This window comes from Vicia villosa, linkage group LG5 (assembly GCF_029867415.1).
Source record: "Vicia villosa cultivar HV-30 ecotype Madison, WI linkage group LG5, Vvil1.0, whole genome shotgun sequence".
NCBI classification, from domain to species: Eukaryota; Viridiplantae; Streptophyta; class Magnoliopsida; order Fabales; family Fabaceae; genus Vicia; species Vicia villosa.
Window position 1 is genome coordinate 1,838,599 of NC_081184.1, and position 18,112 is coordinate 1,856,710.

Genomic DNA, 18,112 nt, shown 5'->3' on the forward strand with positions numbered 1-18,112 from the left:
CCATTTAATGCAAAATTATTCTTAATATTCACTTTGATTAATAATACACAATTGATATTGTCTAGTATAATTTCTAAAATTGGAAATATCAAGCTACTAACAATTTGAGATAGAGAAATGAGGATTTCCTTTCCATTCATAGAATTTCTGTAAGAACAATTTGGAATCTGATTTGTGGTATCCTAGATATTTTGGCCCAAAGAAGGATCAAATGTGATAAAATATATCTCAATCTTCTATGTTGTATTTACATAGATCCTATTGCTCTAAAAAAATGATCAAATTTTACTTAATTATTGTGCATCAATCTTCCTGATATGGCTGCAACAAGTGCTGCTCTAAAATTTGGATCAGTTGTCAAAGAAGTAGCCATTTGTTCCACCAAATTCTTTGCTGCCTTTGGTGAATCTTTCCTTGGTTCATTATTCTTGAAATCTTTACTACTCTTGGAATTTGTTAAGCCAAGTGTAACAACTTTTGGCGCCGTTGAGCTTGGAGACGCTGAGCTAGGTACCGAACTAAGGCTCACGCTACGGGTGGAACCGGACGTTGATTCCATTGGAGCTGGTTGAGGATGATTGTGCTCTCCTTCATAAGTAGCAACGAGCATAGATTGATCATCCACACTTCTTTGCACCTGAATAGATAAATAACCGAACATGAGCGACGTAAAAGCAAAAGCAAACAGACTTGGAGCAGCGCCGATACTATTTATCATTTCTAGTCAACATCGTATCAGTATCAATTCTGATACGATGTAAAAGCAAAAACACTTAAATCTAAGTTAGAGCTTAGTTTTACCTTCTTTTTGACAGGACAGCTTGGAGCAAAAGAGCATTTGAAATAAGCTCTTGGACAAGGGTTATCTCTAGTCACTTTTTGTCCATATTTTCTCCAATGGTATCCATCCTTCATAATCTGAAAACAAAGAAAAAAAACATGTCAAAATCCAACAATTATACACAATTTCGTAGTTCTGATCAATGCTTTAAAAGCTGAACCAAACCGTGCAGTTCAATCAGTTAAGTCATAAACCAGCACTGTTTTCGGTTTGGTTATCAGAGCAGTTTGACCGCAGTTTCATTCCAATTTGAACAGTTTATGAATCAGTTTGATTTTTAAAACATTGCTTTTGAGTTAAGCTATATTGCACGAATTACCGAAGAATCTAAATTGAAGACTTACGAGTCCAGTATCGGATGCATCAGTCCTAACATAAGCTCTTGAAATTTTGGCTTTAATAACTTCTTCCTCCCTTGGTTTCTTACACGATTCTTCATCGGTAGAACTACTTTCAGAGTTTCCATTGTTAACTCCAATCAAATTACTGTTAGTATTATTATTATTGTTGCTGCTTTCGGATTTTCTTTTCTTCGATATTGTGCTAAGTTCCTTCTCAGGATTTCTACTCATATATTCCATCAAATGGCTTCTCAAAGCGTTGTAGTTTTCGCAAACAACCGACAGCATTTCCACCAATTTCTTGTTTTCTGCTGTCACCCTTTTCAGTTCCTCTTCCAATTCATCAATGGTCTGAAATTCGAAATCAAAAGCACTTGTTAGAATCATTTTCAACACTTATCATTCAAACAAATGGTATCAAATAACTATGTACAATTTAAGATCAATCGATGAATGACATGTTTGGACTGGCTTATTTGAAATTACTTATTAGCATAATCACTTGTGAAACCGATCGAAAGAGCTTATGAAAACAATCTATAACATGTCCATAAACTCTCTAAGAGAGCTTATGAAAACAGTTTAACTTTATTTAATCTTTTGCAATAGAAATAGCTATATACCATATAAGTGCTTATGCTATAAGCACTTAACTAAACTCTTAATCTAAATAATGTCTAATTCAACAATTGTCTAAACTAAACTAAACTAACCTAACCTCTTTAAAATAAGTACTTAAACTATAAACACTTTAAAATAGTTATACATAAGTACTTATGCTATAAACACTTAATTAACCTATCCAAACATGGTCTAATTCAAGGATTGGTTAAGTAAAAAACCAAACTAACCTCATCTTTGACAGAAAAGTTGGTCATCCCCAAGGAGAAAAAGTTGTTTTCTACTTCCTTCTTCTAAAAATGAAGAATGAAAATATTGTAAGCCAAAAAAGCATTTAGTTATGATTGATATATAGATAGAAGAATTGAAATATTTATACTTACAGGAACTTTTTCTTGAACTCTATAAGGAGTAATGTTGAGATCTAAGGAAGTGTTGATGTATGATGAACAATCCATGTTATGTTATGTTGCTTGAATTGAAATCCAAAATAGAAATGGAAGATGAATGTTTAGAGATAAGAGAAGTGTGGCTTAAGGTATTGTATATTTATATATGAATGAAAATATAAATAGATATAGTGGATAGGTAGGAGTTGAGAAACTCAAGTTGAGGAAGGAAAGTGAGTGGAAAGAGATATGCATGTGGGAAATAAGTTATACCACTTGCTTATTTATTAATTCAAGAGCTGTCATACACGAATTAAACAAAGAAAGTTGGTCTTCTAACAAAGGGGTGTGTGTCTTTGGATGAATTCAATACTAATATCTTTTATTACTTTTTTATTTATTTGTTACATTCACTTATTTGTAATTGTGTAGGGGTGGCAAAAAGTTATAGTTAGTTGAGAGTGCATGCTTCAAATCTTTGTCCGTTTTGAAAAAAAAAAAATAGGATGGAGCAGCTCCACAATCAGTTTATATTTTAAATCTAAAAATAAAAAAAATTATATAACATTTACGCGTTTGTAAAAGGCGGCAAAAATGGAGGTAGAATGAGGTGGACATATTAGTTTGTGTAGTTTAAAGTTTTAATCCGTCGTAAAAAATATAAACAAAATAGACATGTTCGACGGATCGCACTCGTTTTTCACCAATTGTGAGTTAACCTAAAGAAGTTGGTTAGATTTTGTTTGAAGAACAATAATATAAGTTATAAGTTAGGTTAAACGCTATCATCAAAATTTTGAATTCTTACATCACATTTGTGAGTTTTTTATTGATTAACATCAGATTGTTTTAATTTAATTTTTTTCTTTTAACTTTTTAATTTCTTTATTTGTCTATTTTAATATAAAAATAATATGAAATATTATTGAAATATATTAAAAAAATGTAAAAAAGATAAAAATGAAAAGTTGAAATGTTAAAAATTAATAAATAAATAGATAAGAAAGAATTATATAAAAATAAATGAAGATAAAAAAGTAAAAGTGAAATAAAATTTTATAAAGTAAAGAAATATACGAATATATTTTTATAAGTCAAATATATATATATATATATATATATATATATATATATATATATATATATATATATATATATATATATATATATATATAAAATGAAAATAAAGAAAATGTAAAATACGGGAGAATATAAATCAAATTCAATCAAAACATGAAATCAACTCAAAAGAACATATGTATAGTTTAAAGAAGAAAACTTAGATACAATTTTTTAGTTGGGGTTTATATTATTTTTCAATAAAAATATGATAAGTATATAATTTTTTCCTACACATATATAAATTTCTTTCATTTTTACTCCATAAAAATCATTTAAGTACACTTGTCATATTTTCATTAAAAAATAATATGAACCACACATAAGAAATTGTATCCAAATTTTTTCCTAATTTAAATACAATAAAATTGATTTAAAATAAACTAAAACACGACATACATTATCCAGCAAACCAACATATAAACATGAAATTACATAGTAAAAAGAAAGTTTAGTGTGAGTCTTCACTTCTAAAGACGACAAATGAATTAACCGCCAACACAGATTAGTTCACAAATCAATAAGTAAGACGATTTTTCCGAGCCAAACAAGTCTAATATAAATAGATAGAATGACACGAATATCCAATTTGTCCGACCTCGATCACAATGAGTGGTACGGGAAAAGGCAAAGAAATGTTTTTTATTGGTAAAATAGAAAAGAATGTAAAAAATGAATATTTATAATAATGATGAAAAATTTAATAAAAAGGAGTAAATAAAATAAAACAAAAAATAAAATAATATAAATATAAAAAAATATCAAAAAGTCTAGAATTTTAAAAATATATGAATTACTAAAAAATAGAAATTATAAAATAAATTAAATAAAAATAGAAAAAATAAAATAGTGATAAGGAAACTATAAATAAGAATGTTAGAGAAAAAATAATATTATTAAGAGATATAAAAAAAGTAAATATAATTTTGAGAGAAAATATAAAATAAAATAAAAAATGGACCTAAAATAGAAAAAGTAATTGGTTTTGTTTTTATTTTAATTTATGTTGTTGTATATATTTTTATCATAGAAGGAGTATAACTATAACTAGATAACTAGATAAGAAGAACGTGACAGTACTATTTGTTTATAAATAATAATTATATAACAGGACCATGACGACGACGGTGATGAAAACCAAAATTCAAAGTCAAATCACACCTTTAAACCAATAAATTAAATTATTGCTAAAAATGTACATAAAAAACAAAAATAATAGTAACTTTTTGACTTCATTTGGACCCACTCGTCACCAGACAAGATTGGGAAATTTCCACATCTATGTAGGTAAAAAATTATTCTTTACTTTCAAATTTCGTTAAACAGTGTTTTAACATAGGTTAATTTATATGCACCGACAGTGTAAAATTATTTTATACAGTCATTCAATAAAAAAAAAATGTCTTGTCATTAAAAGAATTTTTAAGTTAAAGTATAATTTATTCTAATACAAGATTGTGATTGATTGACACTATAAAATTATTTTACACGGTCAGTGTAAGAATTTTTCTCATAAGAATAATTGTTTAAAAATAATAATAAATATTTTTAATATAAGTTACAAATATAGAAAAAGTCTCTATTTTAATTGTATACTAATAAAAAATTCATATGATTTTTTTTCTTTCTTTTTAGGTCAATATTAGAAGTTGTATATTGACCAAACCGACACCATTTGCCGTCTTTTTTTTTTCAATTATTTTTCTTTAAATTAGTCTTATAAATAAAATAAATAAATTTAGTTATTAAAATAAATGAATGAAGAAATGGCTAGTGGGTGGGGTGTCCTACATGCGGGTCACCTATTTATTTGTTTTCACGTTTACTATTTTAATTTTAAACGTTTTCAACGTTGCATGTATATATACTTTGATATAAAAAGAGAGTACATAATATATCCTACGCGTAACACACACTTTTTGCAAAAGTATTACTATTATTTTGCTTGAATTAGAAAATATTAGATTTTGTCTAGTTACTTTAGTTTAGTTGGAATATGTAAGGACATTTGATTGTATTGACATAAATTGGCCACATCTCTATTATTCATCTTTAATGAATGATATTTTTGTTGGAGGGAAATTCAATCGCATACAAAATAATGAACAAGTGAATGTGGAGAGTGAGAGAATTAAAAGAGAAATATGGTGAAAATATGGTTCTTATTTATTAATGATCCAACATGAGTATGTATTAGTATTTTGCTTCAATTAGAAAACATTAGATTTTGTCTAATTACTTTAGTTTAGCTTGAATATGTAAGGACATTTGATTGTATTGATATAAATTGACCGTATCTCTATTATTCATCTTTAGTGAATGATTTTTTCGTTTGAAAAAAGTTTAATCACAAGATGAAAATGATGAACAAGTGAATATGGAGAGAGTGAGAGAATTAGTGAAAAATATGTTAAAAATATAATTTTTATTTATTAATGATCTAACATGAATATTTATATCATAATACAAAATAATGTGCTAACCAAATAGCCAAAAAACACTTTTTAGACATGTAATCGATTACAGAATCAATTATATAATGCTTTTGTCTCGAAACTAGAGGGCGTAGTAATCAATTACACCAACATATATCGATTACACAATCGATTACAGGATGCTTCTGTTTGCTTCTAACTGCTACTAGAAGGGCGGTAATCTATTACATATTCCAATGTGTATCCGATTACAATGACTTGAATTACTACTTTTGATAACACACCACCTTAATTCAATTCGTCCATACTCATGTGCTTCTTCTACCTCTTGAACACTTCAGTTGTTGCTCCTTTGGTTAGAAAATTAGCCACTTGATATTCACTTTTGCAATACCTCAACTTCAATTTTCCTTCACTCACAAGTTCTCTCAAGAAGTGAAATCTCATTTCTATATCCTTGCTTCTCATGTGCAATGGGATTCTTAGCAAGATTTAGAGCAAAAACGTTGCCTATCATCAAAGTCACAACTCATTCTCTTTGTTGCACAATTCCTTCATTAAATTCATCAACCGTACAACTTGACACGCACACATAGATGCTGCAATGTACTGGGCCTCGCAAGAAGAGAACGTCACAACTAGATCATTCTTAAAACACCGAGATTGGTGTTTCTTAGTACATAAAGATGTATCCTATTATGGATTTTCTATCATCTTTATCTCCATACTAGTTTGAGTCAGTATAATCGAGTAACTTGCAGTTTTTACCTTTATCCGTTGGGGAAAATAGAATTTCGCAGCTAATCGAACCTTTGACGTATCGCAGATCCTCGTGACAGCTACCAAGTATGATACTTTTAAATTCCCCATAAATCTTTTCACTATGCCCACACTAAATGCCAAGTTTTGTCTTGTATTGCACAAGTACTGCAAAGATCGAATCAACCTCCTATAATGTGTTGGATTAATATCTCCCTCATCTTCATTCTTTGACAAATGTAATCTTGGCTTTGCAGTGGTAATTGTCACATTACAATGCTCCATTTTAAAATTCTTCAATATCTCAAGAGCATACCTCCTTTGATGCATGAGCAGTCCTTTTTCGACTTGTGAAACACAACGCCAAAGAAATATGTCATGAGACCAAGGTCTCTCATTTCAAACTCCTTAATTAAATCATCCTTGAACTCGGTAATGTAACTTGCATTGTTGCCTGTAATATATAAATCATCAACATAAAGATATATGATGGTCACTTATTTACATGTTTCCTTCATCACATAGACACCATGTTCAAATACACATTTATAAAATTCTATTTCCTCTAGAAACCCATCCATTCTTTTGTTCCAAGCTCTTGGTGCTTGCTTCAGCCCATACAATGCTCTATTTTAATTGTATAATAATAAATGTTCGTATGATTTTTCTTCTTCTTTTTAGGTCAATATTAGAAGTTGTATATTGACCAAACCGACACCATTTGCCGTCTTTTTTTTCAATTATTTTTCTTTAAATTAGTCTTATAAATGAAATAAATAAATTTAGTTATTAAAATAAATGAAATGAAGAAATGGCTAGTGGGTGGGGTGTCCTACATGTGGGTCACCTATTTAGTTGTTTTCACGTTTACTATTTTAAACGTTGCATATATATACTTTGATATAAAAAAAGATTACATAATATATCCTACGCGTAACACACACTTTTTGCAAAAGTATTACAACTATTTTGCTTTCATTGGAAAATATTAGATTTTGTCTAGTTACTTTTTTTTTAGTACAAAAAGTGTCTAAGCCAAAAAAAAAATACTACAAAACAGATACACGAGAGCTAGCTTCTCCCAACAAGTCATTAGATAATAAGGAAAGAAGACTATCTGAATAATCTTGAAAGACATGAGGTCCAGAGTCGTGAATGGAACTTAACTTGGCCATAACGTCAGCACATCTATTAGCCTCACAAAAAATATGAGTGAAACTCACTCTAACATCATCTGTGATAAGAACCTTTATGTTTCTCAGCAGACCATTGGCTGTTCCACTTTGACTACTTAAACCATTAAGCTTCGCACCGATGTTTTTGTTGTCTGATTGAAGCTCAATGCGATTGAAACCCTTACCAATAGCTAGCTTGATACCTTATAACATTGCCCACAATTCCGCCACTTCAATACTACAGAGGCCAATTTATTTAGTGAAACCCCTACCCAACAACCCTTGTCGTCACAACTAACACCTCCACACGAATATGTAAGGACATTTGATTGTATTGACATAAATTGGCCACATCTCTATTATTCATCTTTAATGAACGATATTTATTCAATCACAAGATGAAAATTATGAACAAGTTAATATGGAGAGTGTGAGAGAATCAGGGAAAATATGGTGAAAATATGATTTTTATTTATTAATGATTTAACATGAATATTTATATTATAATATTAAATATTATGCTAACCAACTAACAAAAAAACAAAATTTTTCAGACATGTAATTGATTACATAGTCGATTATATAATTCTTTTATCTGAAAACTGGAGGAGTAGTAATCGACTACACCAACATGTAATCGATTATATGATGCTTCTGTTTGCTTCTAACTGCTATTGGAAGGGAGGTAATCGATTACATATTCCAATGTGTAACCGATTACACTAACTTGAATTATTACTTTTCATAACACACACCTTAATTCAAGTCGTCCATACTCATGTGCTTCTTTAACCTCTTAAACACTTCAATTGTTGCCCCTTTGGTTAGCTAATTGGCCACTTGATATTCACTTTTGCAATATCAAACCTTTGGCGTATCTCAGATCCCCGTGACAGCTACCAAGTGTGATACCTTTAGCTTCCCTACAAATCTTCTCATTATGCCCACACTAAATGCCAAATTTTGTCATAAGGGATTGTGAAGGGCTTTAACAGACATTCGTCTGGAAAAGGGAGCAACGTCACCCAATTATTGTTAGGAAGAATCTCCGTCCAAAAGAAATAAAGAAACACTCTCACAATGAAAGGCACGTCCATAATGCAAAAACTATCTAAAAAGTCTTAGGTATGACCCACACGTTTGGGGTAATATGAAAAAGGGCAATATTGACAGTTGTCAAAAAAACCTGCTTTGAAAAAAGTGAATGGAGTCAAAACTCTCAGCTCATGAATGATGGGAAGACGAACATAAAAATAGGGAGTAGGCGGATCGCCGAGGTATCCATGTTGTCCATCTCTTCCTTTGACTAGGATTCCATAATCAAATCCTTCTTTCTGTTGGGGGGGGGGGGAGTTTATAGTAGGGAGCATTGATACAAAGTTGAGGAACAAGCACCTTTGTAGGAGATACACCACTTGTCCACCTAAAACCTTTAGGTGATAGGTGAGTGGGTTCTCCCACTTATATATGCTTAAGTATCCACATTTCTATCCAATGTGGGACTATTTCCCCACTTACTCACACTTGCTATATTATTCCAACACTCCCCCTCAAGTGTGAGTCCACAATGCTCCCCCTCACACTTGTACCGTCGTTACCTCTTCTTGGGTATTTTGATACAAGTTAGCCGGTCCCCTTTTTCGAACCAAAGACTCATGATACCATGTTGGGGGGAGTTTATAGTAGGGAGGTTTAATACAAAGTTGAGGAACAAGCACCTTTGAAGGAGACACACCACTTGTCCACCTAAAACATTAAGGTGATAGGTGAGTGGGTTCTCCCACTTATATATGCTTAAGTCTCCACATTCCTATCCAATGTGGGACTATTTCCCCACTTACTCACACTTGCTATATTATTCCAACACTCTCAACCTGTGTTGGAGAATCTAATGCCATTACGAAACATGTTGATCGTATATGCAGTAAAATACAGGGACACAATGTCTCAAACATTAATAATTTTAACTTTCTTTCCCATGGTCGTTAGGGGAAGAGAAACAAATGACAAGAAGTTTTTCACCCTGAGAAAAAGCGAGTTCTTCACTTTTCCAACCGATATCCTAGGTTGGTCTATTTTTGTGAAAAAAGAGAAATTGGAAAGAAGAAAAAGAAAATAATGGGCCTTCACGAAACAATATTGGAAACCCAATGACACAAGTCATATATTCAACCAATAGGGTAACTCTCACGAAAAGCGGGAAAGTCTCTACACCTGGAATACGCATGTAAGAAAAAGGATAAACCTATTTTCCCAAAGAACGCCATCATGTGGTACATTAAATGTTATCCAGACTCTTTTTGCCACTAAAATACTCAAGCTTTCAATAGTGATTGATGTTTTGAGATCTTGGAGTCTAATCAAAAGAAATGGAACATATCCCTATATATTCTAATTATTTAAGAGGTGTAAGAAGAATTAGCCTCCTTCGACTGAGTGACTCGCCCTTTAATAACTAATCTCCTTCAATTGAGGGAATCTCCCCAAGTTGAGGGACTTTCCCTTGAGTAAGTAGTCGCCTTCGGCTGAGAGACTCGCCCCAAGCTAAGGGACTCACCCTTTAATAAGTAGTCTCCTTCAACTAAGGGACTTACCCTAAACTAAGGGACTCACCCTTTAGTAAATAATTGTCATCAACTAAGGAACTCACTACAAGGGCGAGGGACATACCTCAAATGAAAAAAGTCTTTAAAACATTTTGCTCTTAGCAAAGTCCTCGTGCTTAAGAGATTATGTAGTGTTATATTTATGAGTGCCTAAAAAAGGTGCCCCCGCCTAAGGGTGGTTCCGCCTACGTTCTCAAGGCTCTTCCTTAACGCTAATACGTGTGTAATACCGTTAGTCAAAATAGACGGAGTCCACCTCAACACCTAAAAGTTAGGTGTTCAACAAGTTCTCCTAACAAGTACATAGATTTTAAAGTAAGTAGTTGCATGTGTGCATTTATAGTTCAAATTAAATTTATGTTTATAATTTTTATAAATACATAATTTTAAATTAGCATTTTATTATCTTTTCTCAATAACAATTTATTCATTTTAAGATTATCATTCTGTCTTGTTAACAAGTTTAAATCAACTCATATTTTGAAAAAGAAAAAAAGTTGTTAAAACTTTACGTAATTCATGAATCTAGAGTAAAGAAAATTAAAAAGTCAAAAACATATTGGAAGAAAGTGCATCATGATTTGAGACCCATTGATGGACCATGACCAAATTAATCAAGCTAAAAAAAATTCTTTGCATATTCAACAAAATAACTATTAGACATTCATTGAATAATTAATTGAACTTAGAAAAAATAAGCACATGAACTTAATTTTCTCAATCACATGTTCACACGAATGGACAATTAATTACAGCACCCATATGTAGACAATTAGTCCATTTGAATTCAAATGTCTTGTGGTCATACTTCTCAACACATGCTTGAGATGATTAGACAAGTGGGTTGGTTCAACTTCAACCACAAGGTGTTTCTTATTTTTGTCTTTATTTATTCATGGATGAGAATCAAGTTGTGTGTTCCATTGCTGCTAGATTGCTTTCTTGACTATAAATTCTGACAAAAATTGGTGGCTGTCTCTTTGAATTTTTTTTGGGTAAATATGTTTTTGTTATTCCTATAAATTTATTATTTTGGAATTAAATTCTCACCTAATTATATTCAATTTTAATCTTAAAAAGTGGGGAGCACATAGAGTGTGTCTTTGTTTTTCAACTCTAGGAGAAAGCAAAAAACAATGGAGATTATTTGACTTTAAGCTAATAACTTTGTAGCTTTCTTTTTGTGACTTAATTTGTCTTTTAAGTTTTTTTTTTTTTTTTAATTCGATCTTTTAAGTTTTCTTTCTTTTGTTGGAATATCTCAAATAACTTTCGGCATTCTCTTGTCCAAAATTTCCTTGGATATGAGGCTAATATGCGAAAATTATATTAAGCTTGTTGTAGACATAGATTGAAAAATTCAAAGAGATCAGTGGTGAATGTTTGAGTTTCGACAATGTAGTTCTTTTATATATTGTGTTGGTCTAGTGGTGAATGTTTGAGTTTCGACAATGTATTTCTTTTAAGATCTCTAACTCGAATTTTGCTAGGTGCTAACAATATTTATAAGAGATCAGTCTATACATAATTATGTAAACGGGACTCTATTAGTTAGTGACTGGTGTGATTGATATATTAAGATTTCGAAAAATAAATATTTATTTAATTTTTAATTAAACAAATATAAACTCTTTATTCAAAGTTCAAATATAAGGCATCTTCGATGTGAGTTTATGTTGATTAATTTTCAAAATGAGATGATATATTTCTCAAAAGTTCGAAGTTTGGTTGGGTAAAAAAACAAAAACACTTCGGTATCCCTTGAATTTTATTAGGTAGGTATCTATCTTCCAATAAAATAATATTATTCAATGTCACATTACTTAATTTATTTTATATTAAAACTAATTAAAAATTTAATAAAGGGAAGTGCTATATAGCACGATAAATATTTTCGTCGGAAGCCAACGATAATATATAATAGTAATATAATAAGCCAACAATAGCATATAATTGGCCGATAGAATAATATACATGGAAAGTAGATAAATAAAACGGTGCCTAGCGTGTTTAAATCCAAAGGCCATAAAAAATCCGTCCATTATCATGCATGTGATGTTCGTAACAAGAAGCATTATCCTTTAATAAATTTATACTATAAATAGTAGTACCCAATTAAAATTCGCAAGTAAAGAAGAATTTACCCAAAAAAAACCTATATCTAATTTAGTATGGTCCATAAGAATTTTAACCCGGTTAAATTTTTTATTTTATCTTGATAGTTTTCAACTCAATATTCAAAATGAAAATTTTAATTGATAAACAAGATGTAATTTTTTTTTAGAAAATAAGGCGTAGAGGAATATATGCACCTTAAGTGGATTTTAAAGTGGATTTTAAAATGATAATAGAGGGTTGGTCTAGCGGTGGAGCTTAAAATTTGACGTACCAGAGAAAGATTCAGCTAAAAATAAACACAACCTACTTGAACGCAAACACGACAAACAGAGTAAACTTTCTAAAGAACCAATAACAAATCTCATATTGAAGACATGTCTAAGTCTACGTGAACTATCTACAATCACCATGAATGAGGTGGAGATGTTGGTAACCAACCTAAAAGTGTTTCACAAGATGCAAAAAAATCACTATCAACCGAAACCATGACAACATCAAATATTTTTTAACGTGATAACTGTAATATTTTTTTAGCAATCACACGCCATTGCCATGAACTATCTAATTAAGATGGTGTTGTGGAACTTATATAAAGAAATAAATATTTTTTTTCATTTTAGCAACCACACACCATAGTAAAAAAAAAAAATAATAATAATAACACAAGAGATTAATGAGAAATTTTTTAAGATAAAGAAAAAATCATGATCGTTGTCAAATGATAACCAAAGAATAATATTATGTAAAAATTGTTACAACACATAGACTATCCTTAATCATCCTAAAGACCCAATACACCCACACTCTCCAAAGAAAATATTTAATTCCCCTCACAACACTCTAATACAAGAGTATATGAGAAAATATAAAAAGTCAAATACAAGCTTAAGTACTTTTGACTAGTGCATCTTGTAACGAACAACTTGAATAATTTATATAAACTTAAACTCCCTCTTCATTTATTAAACTAAACGATCTGAGACTTTTTCTACATGTATATTTTCAACCAATCACAATAATCTCCACCTTGATTGAAAATAATACATTAGCTTTCGTTGTCTTCACCGACAATCGTACCCCACTCCAAAAAAATTTACATTATCTTCACCGACAATCATAGTTTAAAAAACTATCGTACTCCACCTAAAGAAGAGTATACTTCACTTGAAGTTAAACCACATTTTCACATATTCAGAAATAATTTTACTAGTAACTTCTTCTAAACTCAAAGTTTCCTTCCCATATATCAAAATAAGTTTAATAGGCTCGTATGAAGATGGAAGAGACCATATGAATGCCATATATTTATCTTCATCATCAATCTTGTATCCATTAGTTTTTAATTGAGAAACAATACCATTTAAAACACTTAGAAGATCAGATACTTTCGTATGCTCATCCATACGCAAGCTATGAAATTGTTCCTTCAACAACAACTAATTTGATATACCCTTTCTTTGAAACAACCATTCAAATTTCTCCCAAAGATCTTTGGTCAACGACGTACCAAGAACATTCGCAAGAATATTCTTGGCCAAAGACATGCAAATTATACCCGAAGCTCTCAAATTTAGTTCCTCCCACTTCTAGCTGTCCATGTTAGAAATGCTTCATTTCAACGTCTTATGTAATCCTAATTGTATCAAAACATCTTTGACTTGAATTTTTCATAAGTCAAAAATATTCTTCCATCAAATTTCTCTAAGTCAATCTTCATTACACTTGAAAAACATGACATTACAGTCAAAATCTTTATTACAACAAATTTTTTCCTAACCAACACAGAGTATAAAATTTCTTTTATGATGTGGAAGATAAACAAAACCGCAACCACAAAGTATACTAAAAAAATTTGTAACCTACCAAACCAATGCTCTTGATACCACTTGTTATAAAAAAAAATCATTTAGAAGAAATAGGAACACAATAGCAACACAAGAGATTAACGTGGAAATTCCAAAACCGGCTTTGAAAAAACCACGACCATTGTCAAATGACAACTAGAAAATAAAACAATGTAATAATTGTTACAACATATAGACTACTCTCAACCATCTCAAAGCCTCAATACAGTGATACACCCACACTCTCCAAGGAAAATATTTAACTACCTCTCGCAACACTCTGATACAAAAGTATAAGAGAAAAATTTAAAAATTCAAATACAAACTTAAAATATTTTTGACTAATACATCTTGTAACGAAGAACTTGAATTATTTATATAGCTTTAGAGTTTCTCTTTCTTTACAAAATTAAACGATATAAAACTTCTTCAACATGTATATTTTCAACCAACTCCGACGTGATAATAGTACACCTATATGTTCCCTGTCTAAATCAAATATGTACAAAAACATAAAATAATAAAGCAATTAATTTTTTAATATTATGTGTAAAGTAAACAAATAATAAGATAAAATATTTATTGTTACTTTTATATCTTATATTTATCCAATTCAACAAATAAGAGAAATTCACTTGTCACCCTTTAATCTTGTATGTTTTTATTATTATACTCTTGCCTAAAGTTATTAAAATTTTAAAAAGAATGAGTTTTTACCGAAAATTTTAAAACTATACTTAAAAAATACAAAAAATTTTGAAATTTCTAATAAAAAATCATAATTTTTATGAGTCTTTATTGAAAATTTCAAATTTTTCGATAAAAACACATGCAATTTTTATCAGCAATTTCGATACGTATGCGTTTTTATCGAAAATTTCAAAAAAAATATTGAAAATTTTTACTAGCACTTTTAAAATGTGTACATTTTTCACCGAAATTTTTTAAAAATTTTCAATAAAAACTCTTGTATTTTTACAGAAACTTTCACTATAACGAAAAATTTCATGAGTACTGCAAATTTTTAAACTCCTACTAAAAATTTCATTTGATTATTTTTTTTTTTTTTATCATGGACATTTTTGATATTATAACAATATTGAAGATGTCAGGTCAAATTTTGAAGTTGCAGGTTAAATTCTCAAGAAATAGTCATTGAAAGTCTTGGGAGTTAAGAGTAACCTGTAAATATGGTCCATGACATTTACATTTAATCTAGTTACTATTTTGTAGTCTAGGTTGACGAAAGACCTGGATCTAAGAAAATTTCTAAGAAAAATTAAATTTCATGGGCTTATTCTAAGCACATGCTTGCGCATTCTAATTAAGAATTATTCTCCATTTATTCAATATTGTTTGGCTACACAAGTCACAACACAACTAGCATGATGTTATTCAACATTTTGGGGGCACGTCGCTATTCCATATAAACTCTAATTATTTAAAGAAAACTACATCACATCAAGTCTCTTTTCTTATTCAGTTTAAATTATACATTTTAAAATTATTTTTATATTAAATAAATTATTAATCATTTTGTTAATTATTATTATGGACTGGCCCATGACCCAAAAGAAAGAAGTCCAATTTTTGAAAACTTAATTAAAGCATTGAGAATACATTGCAAGTTTGCAATTAATCAGCGACATCCGATTTGTTCACTTTTAAAAGATTAAACTCCAACCACTTAACTATTTGACAAAAAAAAACATTGCAACTCTACTCTAGAGTTTTACATGGAGTACACGCCATATGCTCACTCTTAGAAGTTATCAGACGATCTCCATGCTCCATGTTATTCAAATTTTCGGTATCGCCCAAGAATTTTCAAATTTGCGGTTTGAAAACATGAATTTATGAAAATAGTGGAAAATTTGATTAAAATTATGATGGTTTTTTCATTGGATTCACGGGGTGCCAGATATAACTCAGTGGGTGGCATCTTGAATCTTCCAAAAGTAATCACCAAAAATATAATGAAAAGCCCAACAAATATTCAAAGCCCATAACCAAAAGCCCACACACAACCTTGAAAAAAAAGACCAAAAAAGCCTAAAAAATAATAATAACAATCTGATCCAGCAATTTCCTTTGCACTTTCAATTCTCTCTTTTGACCATTCTCCGTTCTCGATCTCCTATCAGCAACTTTAGGTTAGTACTCACTTCCATCTTATTCGATTTCAATTCATCATCCCTCTTTCATCAATTTCATAATCATTATTTCGATTTCAATTTCAATCATTCCGTGCATCAAGTTACATGTTAATTCAATTTCTTTTCAAATTCGATTAATTATGTTGATGTAGCAGGTACCCATTATTGTATAGCCAATTGAGTTTTCAATTTCAACTTAAAAATTGAATCTTGTTAACTGATCATAGATTTTTGATTTTGTGTATTTGTTCATTTTGAAAAACCATTGGATGTAGCCAAATACTATTGCTTGCTGTCATCTATCTAATCTTAAATAATCAGCCTCACCTCGCTTGGATTAGAGGTAAACAAAATAAAAGCTCCCCCAGTTGTAATCATGATTTCTCTCCAAGGCAATGAAGTATCTCAGGTAGACGACATCAACATAGTATGCCCTTTTGTCCTCGAATATGGATGTGTCAACCAGATACAAGAGGTATGAGCTTAATGCACATACTTTATAATGTGCTACCTATGCATGATCACCATTAGCCTTAATTTTCACATCTACGGTGTATCTATAAAACTTCTCCAAAAATCCAAACCTGTTGTTACATCTTTTAGTGTCATCCATCTTTTTTTGGCATCACCAAGGTCAATTTCCAAATATTTCACCATTGTGTCCAATGTGTCGAATCTAGTGAGCCTGTAGTAGTTTAAAAATTCCCCCTGATCGAAAGATGTAGGAGGGATGATATATCATCACGAGTGATGTACATCTCTCTGATTGGAAGATGGAATGAAGAATTCCTTGAGTTCCATCTATCATTGAAAGTAGACAACAACCATGAGTAATAAAAATATACCCAGTCCTGGATAAAATCTTGTAGCTTAGACAACTTCACGACATCTTGAAACCATGGTTATTAGGCTGCGAGAACTTCACAATCTTCCAACCATGGTTAATACATTTCAATGACTCATGGCATTGTAAAAAAATTACATTAATGTCAGAATGTTCAAATCTTATAACACATATGTTTAAAAGAATACATACATATTTATTTTACCTCTTTATCCCACATGTGCCTAACAATATGGTCTACATGCTAACAAAGCAATGAGGTGTCTGAGGGGCCTGTTGAGTAAACATCAGAAACGACAGTAGCAGGTCGGACTTTTGAGGCATCAAGGGCATCATCAAGAGACTCATTTCTCTAGGAGGACGATGCTAGAGACACGTGAACTCCGAAAGATGATACTTCATCATCAAATGAAGTGGTAGTAACGACTAAACGAGATGGTCTTACTCTTTCCCTTCGAACAAAAATATGTTGGGCCACTCTACCATGCTTCAATCTATCTACGTACGTTGTTAGAATTTTTTTTTATAATTGCACCAAACAATTCATATCATAATAAGAGAGGCCAAACCCATGGAGCATAACAGACAAAATCACAAAAGTAATGCTAAACAACGAAATTCAGAAGTTAACTTCTGCATTGCAAAATAATAAAATGTAGAATTAACTTTCGTAACCTCCTGAAAATAAAAAATGAAAAAACAGGGCATGCCCAATTTCTCTAACTCCAAACTTCAAAAAATCTACATGCATGATTCACTTAACAACCTATAATGTACCATAAACAACCTATAATACGTTTAACTTCAAAACTAATGCATCAGAAATCAAAAAAGAAAAGAAATTAAAAACTTACCAAATGTGAG

General features: G+C 30.6%; 1 protein-coding gene across 2 annotated transcripts; it reads right to left on the reverse strand.

The window, feature by feature from the left end:
- Positions 1 to 110: 110 nt before the first annotated feature.
- On the reverse strand, positions 111 to 2,406 carry LOC131601115 (probable WRKY transcription factor 40). Of its 2 annotated transcripts, none has more exons than XM_058872858.1 (5): positions 2,187 to 2,406; positions 2,034 to 2,093; positions 1,186 to 1,533; positions 802 to 918; positions 111 to 637 (listed from the first exon to the last, which is right to left on the reverse strand). In XM_058872858.1, the coding sequence occupies exons 1-5, from the start codon at positions 2,259 to 2,261 to the stop codon at positions 290 to 292; spliced, it is 948 nt and encodes a 315-aa protein (XP_058728841.1). In that variant the 5' UTR covers positions 2,262 to 2,406; the 3' UTR covers positions 111 to 289. The 2 variants fall into 2 exon arrangements, with proteins under 2 accessions (XP_058728841.1, XP_058728840.1); XM_058872857.1 differs by having other exon boundaries at positions 2,034 to 2,096; positions 2,187 to 2,403.
- Between the last annotated feature and the right edge of the window lie 15,706 nt (positions 2,407 to 18,112).